Raw genomic sequence first — 20,525 nt, 5'->3', positions numbered from 1 at the left:
TAGTGCCTTTTGGTAACTCTGTGATGCTTGGGCATAATGACCTGACCTACAGCCTGGTTGATCCCTTAACCTGAATGAAGTATGCTTTGGCACACAACAATATTTAGTATCTCCCAAGTGAAAACCCTGCGGTATTTTTGATTTATGTCTTTATTTGTTAAAAATCTATTTCAATATCATCTATATGCATATCCAATCCACACTAAATAGAAGGAAAATGGAAATCCATAAAGTTAGCACCTTCAACATTGTTTTCATCCTCTGCGATCTCATAGTCTAGTCTTACCTTGTGCTTGTAAGTCCTTGTCATTTTCTTGTTTACTTCTTTTTCCTACTGCTCATTTTCCCTTCTTGCTGTTTTGACAGTTGGAGACATTCAAGAGACAGTTGATGCAGTCACTAAATGATGACAATTCATCAGTAAGATTCAACATTATTTATAGGTGTTCTAGGTCCTTGCATTCACTTTGTTGCTTATTTCCTCCTTGAAAAATCCTTCACAATTTATTATTGTGCTTTCATTTCAACAGACAACTGAAACTGTTGATATTGTGACCTATGACCACTCTGTTCTCAAACCCTATGCAGTGAAAGGTACTTGAACTCCAATACAGTACACCTTATCTTTTTTGTGTTATTTGTGTGTTATGTTTCTTATTCTACAACTATTTTTTGGGTCTATGCCATTCATAGATGAGGAGGTCAATGGCTACACTGCATCTCATTCTTTCAGCAGCTCTACAGAAAGTGAATATGTATCTGATGGTATATAAACTCAATCTCTGTGTTTTTCTAATGACTGCCTTTTTCATTATATTTCCTACTGATAGCCTGTGCTGCACGTTTGACCAAATAGCCTCAAAGCAAGCTGTGCAAAGATATTCTTTAACACCATATATAACACCGCGGCTCACTCCAACTGGAACACCAAAAAACCCATCTACAACTGGATCTCCAATAAGATATTCTGGTGCTGGATCTCCTCGGAGAACATCAAACATCCCATCTCCCACAAGACCTCAGCGTATAGGATCTGGTACACTGTCTTCATGGTACCCTTCAAGCCAACAGTCCTCAGGTGCAAGCTCTCCTCACAGACTCCCAGTGCCAGGTTTTTAAGAGTTAATTGCAAATTAAGTTATACTTTCAACATCTTTGTGCATATTAAAGTAATATTAATCCTTCCCTAATTTATTGTTGTCGTTGGTACTTGTTGACATCAACCCCATAATTGCAATTGCATACCACGGAAAAGAAAAAAGGAATCTAAGAAGATAACAGTTCTTTACACTACTCCTATTATGGCCATTGGTAATTAGAAAAATAATTACTGGTAAAATGGTCAATTGCCTTTCGTTCTCATTTACTTAGTTGCACATTCTTCTATTAGCAATGTTCATATTAGATTATTTACTTTGTCTTGATTGAACCTTTTCTTCACTGTTCAAAACTTTTTAAGGACGCACTCCTCGTATTGATGGAAAGGAGTTCTTCCGTCAAGCTAGGTGAGTTTTCTTCTCTGTTCTAAACAGCAATAGTATTTAAATGGTGGTGGGCTGATTTACAGAATTTTTATTTATTTATTTTGTAATTCAGGAATCGTCTATCATATGAACAGTTCAGTGCATTTTTGGCAAACATAAAGGAATTTAATGCTCAAAAGCAATCTAGAGAGGTAATTAGTTGAAAATTACTCATTTTCTGGCTTGTTGCCATTTACATCTCTTCTACTTTTTATTTTTTGCTGAATGAACAAATGATTTCTGTTTTCCCCTTCAGGAAACTTTACGGAAAGCTGAAGAGATTTTTGGTCTGGATAACAGAGATCTTTATCTATCATTTCAAGGATTGCTTAACCGCAACGGACACTAAATGTTTTAGCCAAATGGCTTCTGAGGTAGGCATCTAATCCTTCCCACCACCCTTTCCACGCTTGCATAATTATCGTTATTTTTCTTCTTTTTCACTCTTTCACCCCTTCTATTCTATGTTTACTACTAATTTTGAAGATCAAGATGGTTTGATCTACACAGGATGCTGCAGTGGGATCGTGGCCAACCCCATATACTGTTGTCTAAGACATGAGCTGCTGATTATCCTTTGCGGATCGGATCAATTTGCAAGCCTCGTTTTCCCAATTCTTACAGGTTTTTCTGTAAATAAGTGGATTTGGTTTGCATTGCAACTGTGGTATGCTAGATTGCGCCAATTTAAATATTAGCAAGATATTAGTTCATCTGACTGAATGCAGTATATTTTACAGAAAGTTTTGTTCAATGAATCTTTCATGTTACTTGCCATGTCTTGATGGGAACCTGTTTGTTATTCTTGTCAATCTATTGATAAATGCACTCAGGAATCTCACGTCTTTCCATAGCTGCATTGCACTTAACCTATCCTACAGTGGAATTTCATCTAGGGATAAGATAGGGGTCGAAATGGAGAGTCATCTCAGGCAAAATTGTCCAAATCTCATTGATGGAATATACATGAAGAAAGGCAAATGGCATGTTGATGAAAAGTTGCAAAACCAAATTTTAGATGATTATCTAGTCAAATCCATATTAGGCCTTTTTTTTTTTGGACTACTGATGAGAACGTATGGTCATTACCTTTCTAGTGTGCACTGGGTAATTTTATTTAAAAGGTGCAATAGCTTTCAAACCATATGCATTGAAAATTTTCATGTGGAGATCATTGTAGTCTCTTACCACCAAGGTAATCCTTGGGAGTGTTATGTACAAAATAGACAAATATCTGAGTGAGGAATTCTTTTTTTTTTTTTTTGGCTTTGTAATTTTCAAGTTTGAGAATATTATTTAATATCTTTTTTATTATTGTTCATGTGAACAAGAACAATAATGAAAAAGGCCATTAATGAACCAACATGATATTGTTGGAAAACGAAACCCCTTGGGAGAGTGATGATAAAATAGATACAAAAGAGGTTACCATGTCACGGGATCTCGCATAGCTTTTCTTTTCTCTCTCCCCTTTAACAGTTGAATAATGAGTGAAATTAAAAGATGTATCATCCGTATGTATTTAAAATTTTTTTTTGGGTAATCCATATAAATGAAGTCCCTATGGGGGCAAACCATCATGTATAATAACGTATGCGTTTGTGTTAATTTTTCCCCCTTCCAGAAGCCAGAAGGTTTGATGTTTTAGTTTTTGGATCATTTTATAGACAAGTGGGTGTCATATCTAAGGCTGCCTAAGATAAGTTGGCTGATGGTTTTTTTTTTTAATTTGATGCAAAGGGGTGGTTTTAGAGCAACACTTGGTATTAATTATAAAATTATTCTTTTGTGTTACAGATTTCAGTTCTAAAAAAAAATATTTTAGAAAAATAATAAAATGTTAGATTTGATTTTAAATACTTTTTATTATATTGTAAAAACAAACGGTGGATTTGGTACTACAAAATTATAACAGGTTATTTGAGTTTTTAAATATATTTTTTGTATATTTTGTTTATCAAAAGAAAAGACACAACAACCAAATTAGACCACGACCAACAAGAGTAATTTTATCATTATAAAAACAATTATTTTTATTTAAAATAAATTATAACTCTCAAGATTACCTTTTAAAGGTGAATTTTAATTTAAAATATTTTTATTTTGATTTACACATACATGGAAAAGTATTAAAATAATAAGGTGACTAGGAAAAGTGTTAAAATGTTGGAGTTGGACTTCCAGCCCATTAACACATTAAAATAATATAATAATAATAATAAAATAAAAAGGAGAGAGAGGCGGTGTTGAAGGCGGTGAACCATATATATATATTATGGTTTTAGAAAACAGCGGGAGCAGTGGTGCGGTGCAGACGAAAAGCTGAAAAGGAGTAGCTTAATTATGCGCGGCGAAAAAAGGAAGAGCGGCAGTAAATTCACAGGGTTCAGGCAAAAAATCGCCGGAACAGTGGCAGCAAATTCACAGGCTTCAAGAAAAAAATTAGGTACGCGCTTCTTCAAGTTTTTTGAAGTGCATTTTTCTTAGTTTTGGATTATAATTACGGAGAATTATAAGGATTTGTTGGGGAAAGTAAGTCTTTGTATTCTCTATTAGTGTTGATCTGAGTTTGGATATTAAACTTAGGATTTGATTGTGCTTTAATATTTTAATAATAAATTTGATTCAAAGTCTGATACATGATTTTTTTTTTTTTTTACATAAAATTTATATTTATATTCGTGTGTTTATTATTCGTATTTGATTCATAGCATGTAGATGATATTAAATCTATTATCAAAAAAATCAAGTACAATCAAAGCTCATATTTAATTTTCAAACATGAGATCACTATTAATAGAGAATACAAATAATTACTTCCCCAACAAATTCTTATAACCTTTCGTGTTGTAATTCAAAATTAGAGAAAAATTGACTCCAAATAGCTTCAAGCTTGTACTTGATTCTTTTGATAATAAATTTAATTCAGAGTTTAATCTATAGTTTTTCTCTCTATATTGGAGGATTTTTCATGTAAAATTTTGTGTTTGTATGCATGCATGTTTATTATTTCTATTTGATTTATGGCACGAAGTTAATATTCAATTTATACAATTAATTTTTAAGCGTGGCCCTACAACATATATATAATTTTTTTTTAGCCAAATGCTAATATATTGTTGCCTTTTGTTATGAACTTAGCTAACTACAAGTGGATAGATGACATCTTCATAGGAGTTTATATAAAATATGTTTTTAAAAATAAAATAATAATAATAATAGTGCTTGTTATAACTTAGTGATAAATGATAATATTAATGAGTTTAAAAATTGACTTGGAGTTTGATGAATCTCAATTACTTTTCTGCTAAGTCATGAATAATAAAATTTTACATACATAAAAAAAAAAAAAAAAGTAAATAGTAAAACTTTTACAATTATGAATTATTTTACATTTTTATATGGTTAATAAATAAATATGGATTACTTTTTTATAGTAAACAAACAATAGCAATGAACGTGTGACTCTATTCGAAAGATTACCGATTTAATTTGACTCTATTAGGGGTGATAAACTAAACCTATATAAAACCCAACTAAACCAAATCAAACCCCTCAATTTAGTTCAATTTTTTTTTTTAATTTTCTCAATCCATATGCAAATTAAAAACAATATAAAAACATGAACTACTAATTAACCATTTAAAATTTATAATTATCTATACCATTACATAAACAAACGTCAAATTTTGATGTTACAAAGCCCTACCCTCTAAATAGTAACTGATTTTTTAAACAAATTTATGCATCATTTTAAATAAAAAAAACAAATTTATGCATCATTTTAAATAAAAAAAATTAACATTAGACAGTGTTGGGGAATTGGTAAATGAATTAGTTTTAACCCCTTAATACAAATTCTTTTGTTTTTCTTTTAAATTAGATAAATTTAAATAATGTTTGTTAACTAAGATATAGGGTGAAAAATATAAAATATGGGAAACATTTTGAACTTTTTAGTTTTCTAGCGTGTTTGTTAAACTTATCTGATAATTTTTTAAAAAACTTTCATGTGATTTCTGTTGTTGCTAAAAATATAATAATTAAAATTTATAATGCGGGGTTTACTCGAACTCGATGTCGGTTGAAGTGAGGTTTCTGTGAGAGAAATTGCCTCAAGAGAGCTTGCCACAAGGATTTTTCTCCGTCATAAGATCTCGCTGTAAGGATTTACCTCCGCCACAAGGTCTCGTCGCAAAGTTTTATCTTCGTCACAAGATCTCGTTGCAAGATTTTGCCTTTGTCACAAGATTTTATTTTCACCACAAGGTTTCGTTGCAATGTTTTAACTTCACCACAAGGCCTCGTCGCACGATTTTGTCTTCACCACAAGGTCTTACTGCAAGCATATTGTCCTGTTGACACTCGAAAATGAGTTAGAAGGCTTGCGGGAATCCTCGCTCGCAATGACCCTTCAATGCCTAAGTCAGTATAGGATCCAGATGACTATTCATGAAAACAGTAAAGATGTAGTCAATGTGTCAAAATTTTATCGAAATTCCAAGCCCCTTTCAATACCCTGTAGCTGGGTATTTATAAGGCACGATTCTTAAGATGGTTGATGCTGACACGTGGCGATTGTTGAGTAGAGCTTAAGTTTCATTGAGAAGAGGCTTTTGCACGAGGTTGACCCTCTCGGCTAGCCCTTGTCACGAGGCTGCTCGCAGCAATCCTTTTGTCGCAAGCTTTTCATTATTCATTTATTTTTTTTCTTAAAATTCCTTCCCCGCCCCCCTATTTTTTATGGTACAACAATTTCTTATCTAATTTTTTACAAATAAATTTATCTGGCCTCTCCTTTAGATAAATTTATTTAAGATTTTACAAATAAACATAAATTACTCATATGCCTATTGTAGAATAATTAATGTCATTTAATTTAATATATTTTTAAAATTTAAATTAATTAAGTCTTATTTTTACAATAAGATTGATTTTAAAAGAACTAATTTATTAAGTCTTATAATTAGTGTCATTTAATACATTTTTAAATTGTCATATGCTTGGCGAGTTTTAAAATTTATATGACATTATTCTTTTCACAAAATTTAAAAATTTAAATTTCTCTCTCTCTATATATATTTTATTATCTAATACAAATTATTTTCATTGATTTTTTAAATTATTTAATTTAATTTTATATTTTATCATCTAATTTGAAACTATGTTTTAGCTATTTTTAATTATCTAAGTGAAATTATAGTAATTCTATCAATAATTATTTCTACTTTTTGAATCTTTTTAGAATCTATTTTTAAACATGAATTTAAAAATAATCATAATTTTTTAATTTTTATTTTTTGACAATTCACATTAATCATAAAATATTATTTTAATTATAAATTTGTTGTTGATATACAGTTTTGAATGAATTTAGAAATAGGGATATTTTAATAAAAAAACTCTTATCTTGATATTTATCATATGCATTCAACAACATATGAAAATAAAAAGTACAATTCTCAATGAATTTTAAAAAAATTAGCAAGTAATTTGATAAAACTCTTAAAATACAACATTATCTTAATGCAACATTATCTTACTTATTTTAACGGTCGTTATCTTAACTTGCTCATTGTAAGTAAATAGTTGAACCGAGCAATTTTATTCAATTTTGGTAATTATGATATCTCTTCACTATACCTAATGGATTTAAGGTTAATTTTGGGTTGTTATTGTTGTTTTATTTTTAGGTGAATCACAATGATTGGTTGGAATAGGCTACGGGAAGTCTCATCTATTTGCCATACAGGTCAGGTAGCACTGTAGATACTCATTCTCAAATGAATTTGATCATACACAAATTTGACCAACAAAGTATTTGCAAAGGAGGAAATGAACCAGTTGGCAGGAACGAAGCTTTGGCTTCTAACCATAGAGCTTGATATATTGCAAAAGAGAATAATGAAAGTGCTTCGTAGCAGTTAGGAAATTCATTTCAATGTCTAAATTAGATATAGAGCTATTAGAGAAATCGCAAGATGAGTTAAGATCATGATTAAGAATGCTTATCCTAATGAAGAGATCATCTTCCATTTTTAATAGTTTAGATATAATCATTCACATAAAGTTTCTTGCTGATTGGAGTCTTAAGAATAATGATCCCGGCCGGGTGATATTATTGGAGTCTAGGAATAGTGATTCTTAGTAATTTTAAAGAGGTTAGACTTATTTCTAAAAATTATCTTCTTAAAATTTAAAAGAAAGGATAATCTCCCTAGTTTATTTGAATTTAGATTAATTGCTTAGATTATAAGAAATTATATTGAGACCGACCTTATCTCTTAATTTTAAGAGAGAATCTTAACTGAGTTAAATAATTTAACATCAAATTGTATCAGTTTATCTTTGGGTTTGTTAAAGATTTTTTAAACCAAGCTAAGTCTAAGTCAAATGTTAGAATACTTGTCTCCATGGACATGACTCAGTGATAAAGCATATAGAGTTTCACAGAAAGTATCAAAGATTAAATTTTTGTGGTGACATTTGTTTTATATGGATGTATGAAGTGAATGTCTTGTTCTATATGTATATAGATTGTGACCGCATCCGAATTTATTAGATTGGTAAATCAAGGAGAAAGACTGTCCGTTTTTAGGATTAGTTGGACGAACCTCTTAACTTAGGTTATCAAAAAAAAGATGTTAAGAGTAGTCTAGTTAATGGGTGGAGGTTGGGGGTAATCTAAGTATCTCTGAGAGAGAGGGTAGTCCAGTTAAGAGAATCAAGATCGAGAGTGGCCTACTTAAAGTTAACTGAGATTGAGACTCGCTTGATTAATATCGTTCCTCGTTAAGTCAGTACGAACATTTTCATCCTAAAAGGGATTTCTCTAAATAAAAAAAAGCCTGAAAGTAATTAATGATTTAGCCAGCTTGTGCAGCTTGCTGTCAAGCGAACTTCACTCGCTCGCTTTGCTAATTGAGTTTAGGGCACGCGCTCACTGGTTGAGGTAGTGTTGTCACACGAGCAGCAAAACACATTTTTGTTGGACCTTTTTAAGGAGGTTAATTGTGCCATGATTAACTGGTTTTCCCAATAGGAAGGAAGGAATTCATAGTATTTGTACATCGCCTCAAATTTATTTACTTGTTTCCAATTTGCTTCAATCAAACGTCCTCCCTTACCTTTGCCGCCTCTGTTTCCTGATGGCTTCTTCCTCCAATGTCATCAATGTTGTAGGTCAAAGAGCTTATTGCTTGGGAGGAGCATCCTACAAAAGATGTTAAAACACTAAATGAATGATCCCCAAATAACAATAGAAGTTTTTGAGCAAGCAGGAGATTCTTGACAATTAGGTGTTCCCAAATTAACATCAATCTCTGATTTTCCACCCTATTACTGGGAAGATCTTCATCTGCATCCCCATCCACGTATTCAACTTTGGCTTTTAATTGTCGTCTTACCGTCACGTTTGAGATTTCTTATATCAGCTTGGGATAACACCTGCTCAACCCTGCCTCTACACCTAGTAATATATGATATATAACCTTCTTGATGGTTTGTCTTGCTATCGAGATTGAGGCCACTTTGAGCTGGTTTCAATTTTGGTTCAACCTTGTTAAGGATTCAGGGACAAGGGGTTGGATCGATGTCTCTTCAAATAAGCATTGATTCGAGACATACAAAGCATGATACTGAGCAGTTGATACCAAGTGGGGTGGGGATGGGAAGGTGGTTTAAATATGCTGACGATTAGAAAAATGTCTTTGTCTTCATCAATCCTTGCCTTGACGACCCTTCGAAACAACAAAAATTCAATACAATTGCCACATCATACCATCATGTTGAGTAGTAGTATAACAATCTAATTATATCTGATCATGCTTAAGTGCATTGTAATGAATTGTTATTTATACAAATATCTTTATAAATTTTACTTACAAAAAAAATATATATATATATATATCTCTATGAATTGTATTTTTTTATTGGTTATTTAAATCTTCTAATGTAATCTTTAATTAGAGCTCGAGAAATGTCTTATATCTTGAAGCTGTAGGTGCTTTTTAACTTGTGGTTAATGAAATTCTTACTTATTGAGCATTTTCTGATGGGCCGATGCAAGTCAGGTCCAGTGAATCCTCACTTGGGCTTTATTATTCCAAACGTCGTGGGCTGACTCCAAGGCAAACAATTTTTTTCATATACAATCAGAATAGTATTTCCTCTTTATTTTTATTTATTGTGTATTAAAAAATGCATAAATTTTCATATCGCTATTGTATTGTTTTGGTATCGGTTCTTTAGATAAAAAAAAGTCTCTGTTAACAAGTTTTCATACACGACTTCTTCTACGGAGCTAGACAGATTGATAGACAAATTTACAGAATGGGGGCTAAAATACTAAAATAACTTCACTCACATTACATTAAAAAAAAGTGTAATGTAATGTGAGTAAAAGTATTTTAATATTTCAGCCTCCTAAATCTGTCCGGCAACCTTTTTGGCTTTCAAAAATTGATCTCCATACACTGCTTTGGTCACTAATTCCAAGGGTCACAATATATAGGTCTTAAATACATTAACTGAACGTTAAAGTTACTACTAGCACACGAGGTTGACCTATTCAAACAGATAGTACCGTTGCATTTATATAATTATAACTCGTTTATAATTTACATAATAATAATATCTGGGGACATTAATTTTACAAGATGGTTATATAGTTATCATATATATATTATATCTATCCAAGTAGAAGCACAATTACAGAAGCAGCAACCAAGCGATTAATTAACCAAGTGAGATCGATCGATGGATGCCATGGATGAAATTAAAATAAGAAAGGCCTAGCCGATATATATATATATATAATATAATATAATATAATTAAGCTAGCTAGCGAGGCCACAAGGATGGCCCTGCATTGGCTCGATCATGAGTCACGACGTTAGGGAGAGACTTGGAGGAGGAGGGAGAGCAATTTTCCGGCGAGCCGGCGGTGGAGGGGAATTGCCGGATGCGCATTTGCACTACCTCAGCCTGTACAAGAGCAAGCTGCGTCTGAAGGGCGTCGACCTGGTGTTGCAGCGATGATATTGCTCCGACGCAGCCATAGACTGGATCGCGGATCCTTGCATTTGCTTCGTACACCATGCACGTAACTGCGTCCGCTCGTTGCTCCACCGGCAACTCCTGTTTAGTTTAGCATTTCAACAACCCGACTGTTAAAACTCGAATCCCAATTCCCACGTACGTAAACTAAAGAAAAACGAGCACAAAGCAACTTGGCATGGTTCAATTTTGATATATAGATCTCACAATATATATAATATAATAAAAGTCCACTCAATCAATGACTATTTTTTAATACAAAAAAACAATAAATCTTACTTTCCCAATTAAAATCCTTGTAATTATAAAAATTAAATAACGTTAGAAGTTATGATTAATGACGGTGTGGTGCATTCTAATTAGAAAATGTGATAAATAAAAGAGACTAAGAAGAACATGTGTCATTATTTTTTTTTATTTATTAGACATCACATAATTGATGACATCATCATCAATAATGATTTTTAATATTATTTTATTAAACATCACATAATTGATCATGATTTTTAATATTATTTTAAATAATTAGTCACCTCTTCATTGAAGGCTCACCAACTATTGAATTTGATGCACTTAATGTAGAACCCAATAACCCATTTATATTTTGTCTGGTATTGTTAAAACTTATAGAACCCATACACCAAGCCTTTTGGGTTATCTTTTCCTTTTAGGTTTTTCATTTATCCTGAGATTTGATTTTTCATCTATAGTTTTGGCCAAGTCTCATCTTGGGATTTCAAGTGTTGCCCAATAATAATATATGTATTAAATTAAAAATGATATTCACACAGCACTTCTTGTATAAAAATTATGATCTTACGATTATAAATTATTTTAATTCATTCTAAAAACATTATTTAAACGATATTTTCAGACAAAAAATGGTGAAATGTTGCTTCTAGGGAAGAGTAGTGAATGTGAACAAGCTACCATTGATTGGGATGTGACTATCAAAGCGGGACAAGTGCGTCAGGCCATTAGCTATTGTCCTAATTAAAACCATGCAAGGTGATAAAACAGTTTTATCATAAAACTGATAAGGACAGATATCTTTATATATAGATAGATAGATTAGGACCTTGCTTTTCAGAAAAATAAAAATAAAATTAGGACCTTGTTACGCAAGGCACTTGGTCAGTGACCTTGTTACACTAAATTTTTAATTTGGAGAATTTAGTGCGATAATAATTTATGATTGACCTAAATAAATATTAAATCTTAAAATTTACTAAATACACTAAAACTCTAACAAAATTGAATTCTCCAAAGGTGGGCCAGTCGACATTGATGGGATATCAGCTCCTCCAGTCCTTGTCTTAGAAAATCACTTTCAGACAAATTTCAAACTTGCACAACGGTAAATTAAGAGTAATGATCAAGGGCTAATAAATGTATATTTTAGTATGTTTATTATATTTTATGTTTAATTTAAAAACAATTTATTAATTGATAATAATTCGTATTTTATAATATTTTATTAATTAATAATATTATTTTTGAATTAAAAATAAAATAAAATGTAATAAATGTGTATTGTTTGAAAATAACTTATATTTATTACACCTTAATTATTGTCTAATAAATAGCATTATCCTTCAAACTTTTATCTTGATTAGAAGCAAAATTTTGAGAACTTTATATGGTATTTAATGGCATTGTTATTGTATATAATGTGAAAGATATTTTATATAGAGTGTATTATATGATACAAATACTCTCTATATAATACATCATTTATATTATATAATACACTCTTCATGTTATATAAACCATCTCTCACGTTATGTAGAGTTTCAATGCCACCCGGTTCCATAGAATTTTTTCAAAATTTCATAGTCAAATTATTGTTCTCTTTGATGAAGAGGCTCAGTACTAGAAACAACTTTTCCCTATCTAAATTGGTAGCTTAGGGGTAGTAAGCTCAAATGGTAGCAAAGATTCTTTTATTTAAGTGTCACGTTTATCATGAAATTTGGGTGATATTTAAGAAAAAGCAGATTGACACTACTTATCACTAAATGTAGGATTGTGCAATTAGCTGACATCATATACAAATAAATAAAAATACAACTTCAAAATTAAACAGATATGGAACATGTTTTCTTTTCTTTTTTTTTTTGAATTGTCTTTTAACTAATTCTGTTAGCTAGCTAGGCGGGGAAGAAGCAAGCAAAGGCCTAAAGATTTCAATTAAAGGCTTTTATAACTTCATCCTGTTGTGTGGGGGGGGACCCAAATCCCGACCAGTAATGGTAAATGTCACCTAATGTCATGATTATAGGCAATAAGTACTCAATAATCACATGTATCCAAAATAATAATGGTCTTGATTAAGAAAAATATATTCCTAAAATTCTTATTTTTTAAAATATTCATATATGGCATCAACTCATTAGATACGTATAAATATATATATATATATTTCCAGGATGGTATAGATGAATTATGTAAATTTATATAAAAATTATACGATCCATGCTCATACTTTCCAAAACTACAGAGGCATTACGATGAGCATATAGTCAAAAAGGTTGAAACACTTGATGGTCATAAAGAAGTTTAACCACTTTATTTGAATGGAGTTTTATATATTAGTCTATGTCAACATCGATCTTACCTTTATTCTCAAACATAATTATTTTGACTACTGAACCTCATGTTTGGACTCTTCCTCTCTCATTTGCCAAGGAATTATTTAATATATATATATTTGAATAATACCTCGTTGTATGTATGATTTAGTAAGGTAACAGTTTTGTATTTGATCACTTATGATAAATAATTTATTAATTATTGTTGTCGCGACATATTGGTAATTTTTGTAGGGGAGACATAGATTGATTATATAGTGACAAGAACAAGAATGAATTGTCCTTGGAAAAAAGAAACGTGACAAGATTAGCATCTTATTACCTTTTAAATTCTAAAGCATCTTAAAGGTGTGGCTCAGTGGGCTATCTACTGCTGTATTGAACCACCATAACCGAAATAACGGTGAAAAGAATGGCCAATCCAATACTTTAGAAGCAAATTTATCAAAAATTCAACAATTCCTGTAACTCCAATATAATATTAATACTAGCTACTATTAAACAAGAGATCAAGATATCTTGAACCCTAAAAGAAAAAAAGCAGAAATCCTAATTCCTTAAGTAATACGAATCAGAATCCTAACCCCTCAGTTCCAATGAACGTACTGTTGAAAATTAAGACTATAAATGTTACCTCCTACGCTCTCCAAACGGGTTTCTTTTAACTTTATTGACAATTATAAATATATGCACATTAAAGCTATAAAAAATTTAAACTCCCCATCTTATATTTCATCATGAGATGTTGATTACGATACTAATCCATTAGAGCAAATTAAACTTGTTATGTGAAGTTGTTAGGTTGTCTTTTTAAATTAATCTATTAAAAGGGTAAAAAGCTCCTTATAGTTAATTACTTGTATTAACAAAAATGCTACGATCTATCAAAAAAAAGTTGTAAAAAAAAAAATGCTACTACTACCATGCTATGCCATCCTCATAGTAGTTTACTACAAAAGTTATATACTTTAGAAAACCGATATTAAATGTGTAATGAATAGACACCCCATAGTAAAGATCGATTCTACAAATGAAAACGGGAGCGAACGGATAGATAGATAGAGAGAGAGAGAGAGAGAGAGAGAGAGAGAGAGAGAGATGCATGGGAACTAACCTGTAGCATCTTGTTGACATTACTAGCGCCAAACACCTTGTGAACACTGGCGAACTTCTGAGGATCATTGGCCGGAAAGTATGGCGAAAACACACAGTCCTCAACGCACCGCCGCCGGAGAAGTTTGCAGGCGGCGCAAGGGGACGACGCCCCTTGTTTTCTACCATAATGTTCTTTCATTTTCTGATCAGCTGCTGCTTGCAAACAAAGACAACAAATTAATCTCACATCACGAAGAGTGGTAGATTAGCTTAAACAGTGGTATCGACGAGGAAGAATGGGAAGAAGATCCAGAAAGGGGAAAAGAAAATGATGAAGAAAGAAAAGAGGAAATCAGGAACCTATGGGAAGGAGGAGGGGAGGAGGGGGAGTTGAGGAGTGGAGTGTTGAATGGAAGAATGGGAAGACATGATTTCTTCCATGGGTCCTACCAAAGAAGCCTCCTTTTTAGATTTTGCTCGACAAAAACATCTTTGTGGACATGATTTTTGTCCCCATTTCCTTATCAACAATAAACATTTTCTACAAAATGCTGTGATTTGTGGATTTATTATAATTGCGTGAGTGGGACTACAGCATTGTTTTTGTAGTTTACTTCCTTTTCTAGAGAAAATTTTATTTAACCTTTTGATTTTATATCATTCTATAATATCATTTAAATAATTAATGTATTTTTGATGTATTAATTATTATTTTTTTCTATTTTTCAAATAAACATAATGACAAACTCTGATTATATGTATATTCAAGTTTGAAAAATATCAAAAACTAAATAAATAATTAACACATTAAAAGAGTGTTAATTTTTTAAATTTTAAAAATATTGTGGAATCAAGGTGAATGTAAGATGAAATCTTAGGGAGGTTATGCGTAGCTGTTGCCTGGTCGATCGCGACCTGTATGATGGTCTATACCAAAGGCCGAAAATATTGAGGTTTCCTTCGATTCTTACTATACAAAAAAAAAAATAATATTAAGATAATGATGTCTTAAATTATCTCTTAATATGTATTTTAAGCTTGACGATGTCAAATGGATTGGGTCAGTCTTGCTTGGACTTGCCTTTGGCCCTAAAGAGACGAGACAAGTCGAGACGAGCTAAGGTTGAGCCCAACCCATCAACTCATAACAAGGCTCGGCCCGACTCGTGAGCTCGTTTAAAGTCAATTGAGTTGGGCCAACCCATTGGGCTCCATATCCTGGTCAGGCCTAAGTTTGCAAGCCTTTTAACTAATTGAGCTCAACAAAAGTTTGTCAGCTAATTTATTTTTGAAATAATTAAAAAATAATTTTAAATAATATATTTATTTAATTAATATCTAAGATATTGAAATATTTTAAAAATGTAAATTTTACTTATAAAATAAAATATAGAATGTAGAAGTTAAAAGTTTGAAAATTAAAATTTTTAATAGTTTCTAGTTCTACTTTTAAAAGTAGTATTAAATTTTATAAATATTTAAAAGTTATAAAAATTATTTCATATTTGAAATATATATTTATTTATATATTGAGAATTTTTTAAAGTGATTATGGGTTTTTGAATATGAGACATAAATTTTCTTATTAAAAAAGTGCAAAATTGTGTATGAGATTTAATATTTAAAATTTATTGATTGCCATTATAAATTAGTGACATTGTATATATAATTTTTAAATTATTATATTTATTAAATTAAATATCAAAAATTCAAATCTAAAAATATATAATTTATAATTTTATTTTTTTTATAAAATCAAATTTTGGTTTGGCCTAATGAGCCTAGCGAAGTTGAGCTCTTAGACTGGCTAACTCAAAAATGTTAAAGCTTTGTTTGACCATATATAAATAACAAGTCGAGCGAAGCCCAACTCATTGTAGTAATGATTGGAGTTGGATTGAGCATGTTCGCATGCCACCTTGCCTGTTTAACGTCTCTATTTAAGCGTATAGGATTTTGATTCTAGTTAGGGGTTAATAATGGTAATATTTTTATTTTTTGTTTTTTTATTATATAATAAAAGAGGTTTTTAAAAATTTGGGAGGTTAATAACAGTAAAATTTTGATTTTATTTTGTGTCTAGTATATACTAAAAGGGGTTTTCAAAAATCTAGAAGCGCCCCAAATCCTTACATTGGTCCAATCCTGTGTAAAATTAATATAAAATTGAAAGTTCAAATGTAAAATTGATAAATTTTAAAACTTATTGTAGAATTGATATAGTAGTCAAAATTTAGTAATCTTTTGGTAGTAACCTTTATTTAAACATATAAATATTGATAAGCTAATTAACTACAACATTTCCTCAAGAAGAAAGTTTTTTATATATTAACATATATAGGATAAATTATTCTTCTAATTCCTAAACTTTGAACTATATAATAAGTTAGTCACTATTCTTATAATTTTTTTCATTGTAATCACTGACTTTGATTTTTTGTTAAAATTTAGTTCCATTTAAATTTTGTTAACAAAAAATAACTTGATATACATTAAAATATCCTCCAAAATCACTTAATTGTGAGATTTAAATTAAATTTAACATTAAGGTGATCTTAAAATTTATATTTGTTATGTCATAAGTAAAGGTTCATTAAGAGTTCAAGAGTCCAAAATATCTCTTTGTGATAAAAGGTAAAAAAATTTCATATGCGGGTTTCCATGCAACGCGTAAACTAGATAATTTTGAAATTCAATTTTTTTTTCGTTAAGATAAACAATTATCCATAAAGAATTTAAATTCTAAAAGGATTATGAAATACGAAGATAAATATCATCCGTAAGAACTCGAATCCTAATGAATTAATTAAATATAAAGATAGATGTTATATGTATTCTAATTCTAATGGGTTTCAAAATTTCAAGATAGACGTTATCTAGAAGTCTTATCTTGAATTACTTAAGATTACTCTATATTCCTTTATAAATAAGTAGGCACTCATTTTGAAAAGATACATACTGGTTTTAATACAGTTTTTATTATATTTAATATCTTACTTAAGTATCAGAGTGTTTGTGCAAGAATCTTTCCGCACTCTCTGATTGTTTTTTCTTTGCAGGCTCAGGTGACTTGACAAGACATTTCTAGTCAAATAAATTCATTTTTATTTTCAGACAACAACAATATTAATGTATACTACATCAATTTTTATTAATAGAATTTGATTAAAAAATCAAAATAAAAATTAAATTTTAACAAAAATCAAAGTCCAAAGAATGAGGTGATAAAAATTAAAATATAGTAATTAATTTGTTACAGAGTATAAAGTTAAGAAACAACAATCTAATTTAGTGTATTGGCATACTAAGGTTGCCAACTATTTTCATTTATTGATTTCTCTACTTAATCAATTTATAGCGCTCTTAGGGTGCAATAGAACAAAAACAAAGAGAAAAAGTAGTCGAGAAAAACTTTGGTTATGGATGGTAGTTAAGTCAAATATTGTGGGTATAACAACAGTAAGTTTAGCTTTGACCATTGGTCATGTTTGGAGCCGCAACAACTATACTGCACATGGGATATAATAATCACACAAATGTTTCTTAATTAATTACGAGTTAATTATTTTAAGTGTTTAATGAATATAGTACTCAATTTATATTCAAACGAAATAGTATTTTGTGAATTTTTACCTGCTATAAAAAGGAAAGGGAAATCATTCCACAAAACTAGCTCAATCGTGGTTGATATCTATATGACTGTGACCCCTCTTGTAATTGGCTTTTGGCCTTAATTATGTTACGAGACACCCCCCCCCCCCAAAAAAAAAAAAAAATTCATACTCAATGTCCCGTTTGTCCCGCATGGTTGTTGCTTGATCTGCACTCCATCCGCCACTACTATCGCCACTGGTGGGGTATGTATGTACCCACCTTATTCTAAAGTAATCTTCGAAATAGCGGATAAATTAAAATGGAAGGGTTTGTCAACTTGAAAGGCAATGAATGGATAACAAGGACAGTTTTCAAGGGTTTGTCATTTTGTTCTCATCTCATAACACTAATAAATATTACAACTCTTTAGTTCTTTTCTATTTATTGATATAATAACTCTGATCCTTTTTATTTATTGACGAACAACAGGCAGTTCTTTTTGTCAATTTGGGTGGCTTTCGTAGCTTTAATTTGAGGTGTATCTAGTTTCATCTATATTAATAATTTTTAATGTTTTGACCAAAAAACACCCAGATATTATTAAAACACCCAGATATTATTAGAACTTATTGTAAGTTTAAAATTTATATGGTTTATCCCAAGTAGATAGATTAATTATTAAATGCTTGATTTCTTGTATAAATTGTTGTATACATTTCTCTACTTTAACATAGCAATTTCTCTATTTTGAGAAATTGCACTGATCTTCTAAGGTGTTAAATTTTTTAAAACAATTTAGTTCTTGCTAACTACCATTAATTTTTGAAGAATAACAAAAATGGCCTCAACTTCTCTTTTTTCTCTTTGTCCTTGTCTGCTTTCTTTGGCAATTTTCCATCCTCAGTAATGACTCACTCTCTTACAACCCACCATCACAAGGTTACAAACCTAGCAATGGCAACTATTGTTGCTGAAGACCCATCAATTTTTTAATCTTTGTTTTTCCTCATCTTACTCTTTAACAAAAAAAATAAAATAAAAACAATTGGTGGCTTCCATCTGCAATCAGCCAACCATCACTTACGTACCCATAAGCCCCAAGGTTGTTATTTTACAAAAAAATAAATTAAAAATAATTTGTTGTTATTTTACAAAATTATGTAAAATAATAACAAATTGTGGTTGATTGCAACATTTTGAAAGTGTAAGGGGGTTATTTGATGCAATTGAAATCACATGCGGGTAAGTTGCACATGACCCTAAGTGCAATGGGGTTTCATATAATTTACTATTTTTTTTATGTTTACATGTTTAATTGCTTGACATTTTTCATAAAAAAATTTCATGGTAACATATCTTTAGGCCAATTTTTCATAGAAAATTGCAATTAGGAGGAGATGGAAATTGTTTTCTATGGAATTAGAAAATATTTTTCTTTTCTATCTTTTTCCAATCAAACACACACTAGCTAATTGCTTTTTATTTTTTTGTAACTTGGAAAGAAAATAAAAAAAAAAGAGATTAAAGGGGTAAAAAATTCATTCTACTGACAATAATAAAGGAGATTGGTGTAATTTCTCAAAATATAAGGGCATCCCTTAAATTTCACCTAATCTCATAGCATGTTAGTGTAAATTAATCTAATATTATTCCATGTTGTTGTCAAAAAGTACAAAGAGAACTAGCATGGTGGATCTTAATTATTACCTCACCAAGTCTTATTATTATGTACATTTGTCTTTATTGAGAAATTGTGAGTAATTGTATAATATTCAAAAAATTTAGAAATTATAGGTCTTTTAAAAATATTTTCAATTAATTAAAATAAACCTAAAAGGAGATTTAGTGATAATATAAAAAATTATTAGCCCTCAAAAGGTATATGAAAGAACTAATAATGTGAATTCAAACACGACCGGATCTAATTGTAATTTGATTAAAATTATAAAATGGATCAATGGTAAAATAACGTGAAGCCACTTTTAAGTGTAAAATTTGACCAAATCAAGTCAAGTTAGGTAAAACCCAATACAAACATCATAAACAGTGTTATGATGAATTCATGGGATCCAAAATTGTAATGAATAATTGATATGCGAATAAAATTTGAACAAGTTCGAATTTGAATGAATCGAAAGATTGATGTCGAACTAGACATAATTAAGAACAAAATGATATAACTGGGTTTTACAAGTAACTCTTGAATAAAAAAATAAATGAGTTCCAAAGATTATGAAAAAAATTGTCCCAAACATTATGAACAATTTGGATAAACCATTTTAAACCAAAATTTTGAGCAAATGGTTGCGAATCAAATCAAAGCGTCTTACTAAGCCTATAGAGAATATAGAAGATAACATGTCGGTGCTTGCAATATAAATTTTTGACCACAAACAAATATGATATCAAAGCTGAAAATTTGTGAAAAAAGATTGAGAAAAAATCAAAGAAGGCATCAACAAATCCACTGGCCAATTCAAGAAATTGTTGGATTTGATCAGAAAAACCTCTTAGATTCGTTCACAGCCAATCTGAAAGTTGAAACGATAGAAAATCTCGCAAAATCCAAAGAAATCCAAGCCGAAATTGACAAAAATCTGCAAAAATTTTGATATATGCAAACTTTGCTTACACAATATTGGAAGAGATGCGATGATTGTAGGTG

The 20,525-nt window shown here is 30.5% G+C and overlaps 2 protein-coding genes across 3 annotated transcripts in view; one reads left to right on the top strand and one right to left on the bottom strand.

Moving 5' to 3' along the window:
* LOC127811629 (uncharacterized protein At4g15545-like) overlaps positions 1-2,300 on the top strand; it is a 42,026-nt gene extending 39,726 nt beyond the window's left edge. Inside the window, exons 4-11 of one of the 2 annotated variants that reach the window (XM_052351653.1) lie at positions 367-420; positions 531-594; positions 694-765; positions 857-1,111; positions 1,460-1,505; positions 1,597-1,675; positions 1,780-1,897; positions 2,034-2,300. In XM_052351653.1, coding sequence (XP_052207613.1) covers positions 367-420; positions 531-594; positions 694-765; positions 857-1,111; positions 1,460-1,505; positions 1,597-1,675; positions 1,780-1,872 — 663 coding nt within the window. In that variant the 3' untranslated portion in view covers positions 1,873-1,897; positions 2,034-2,300. Of the gene's footprint in view, positions 1-366; positions 421-530; positions 595-693; positions 766-856; positions 1,112-1,459; positions 1,506-1,596; positions 1,676-1,779; positions 1,898-2,015 lie in introns of both variants that reach the window. The other variant, XM_052351654.1, reaches the window with a different exon arrangement.
* Positions 2,301-10,135: 7,835 nt separating this feature from the next.
* Positions 10,136-14,667, bottom strand: LOC127811632 (LOB domain-containing protein 4-like). The gene is made up of 2 exons (XM_052351656.1): positions 14,286-14,667; positions 10,136-10,661 (listed from the first exon to the last, which is right to left on the bottom strand). Exons 1-2 carry the CDS (start codon positions 14,463-14,465, stop codon positions 10,365-10,367), a joined length of 477 nt encoding a protein of 158 aa, XP_052207616.1. The 5' UTR covers positions 14,466-14,667; the 3' UTR covers positions 10,136-10,364.
* Between the last annotated feature and the right edge of the window lie 5,858 nt (positions 14,668-20,525).

The sequence above is a fragment of the Diospyros lotus genome, chromosome 10, assembly GCF_014633365.1.
Source record: "Diospyros lotus cultivar Yz01 chromosome 10, ASM1463336v1, whole genome shotgun sequence".
In the NCBI taxonomy this organism is placed as follows: domain Eukaryota; kingdom Viridiplantae; phylum Streptophyta; class Magnoliopsida; order Ericales; family Ebenaceae; genus Diospyros; species Diospyros lotus.
This window is presented reverse-complemented; position numbering and strand designations above follow the sequence as displayed.

Bases quoted from the DNA above. Each gene is read 5' to 3' on its own strand.
- LOC127811632 (XM_052351656.1), bottom strand. From the start codon at position 14,465: ATGAAAGAACATTATGGTAGAAAACAAGGGGCGTCGTCCCCTTGCGCC. The intron at 10,662-14,285 runs GTTAGTTCCCAT...TAAACTAAACAG, and splicing joins ATGTCAACAAGATGCTACAG to GAGTTGCCGGTGGAGCAACG.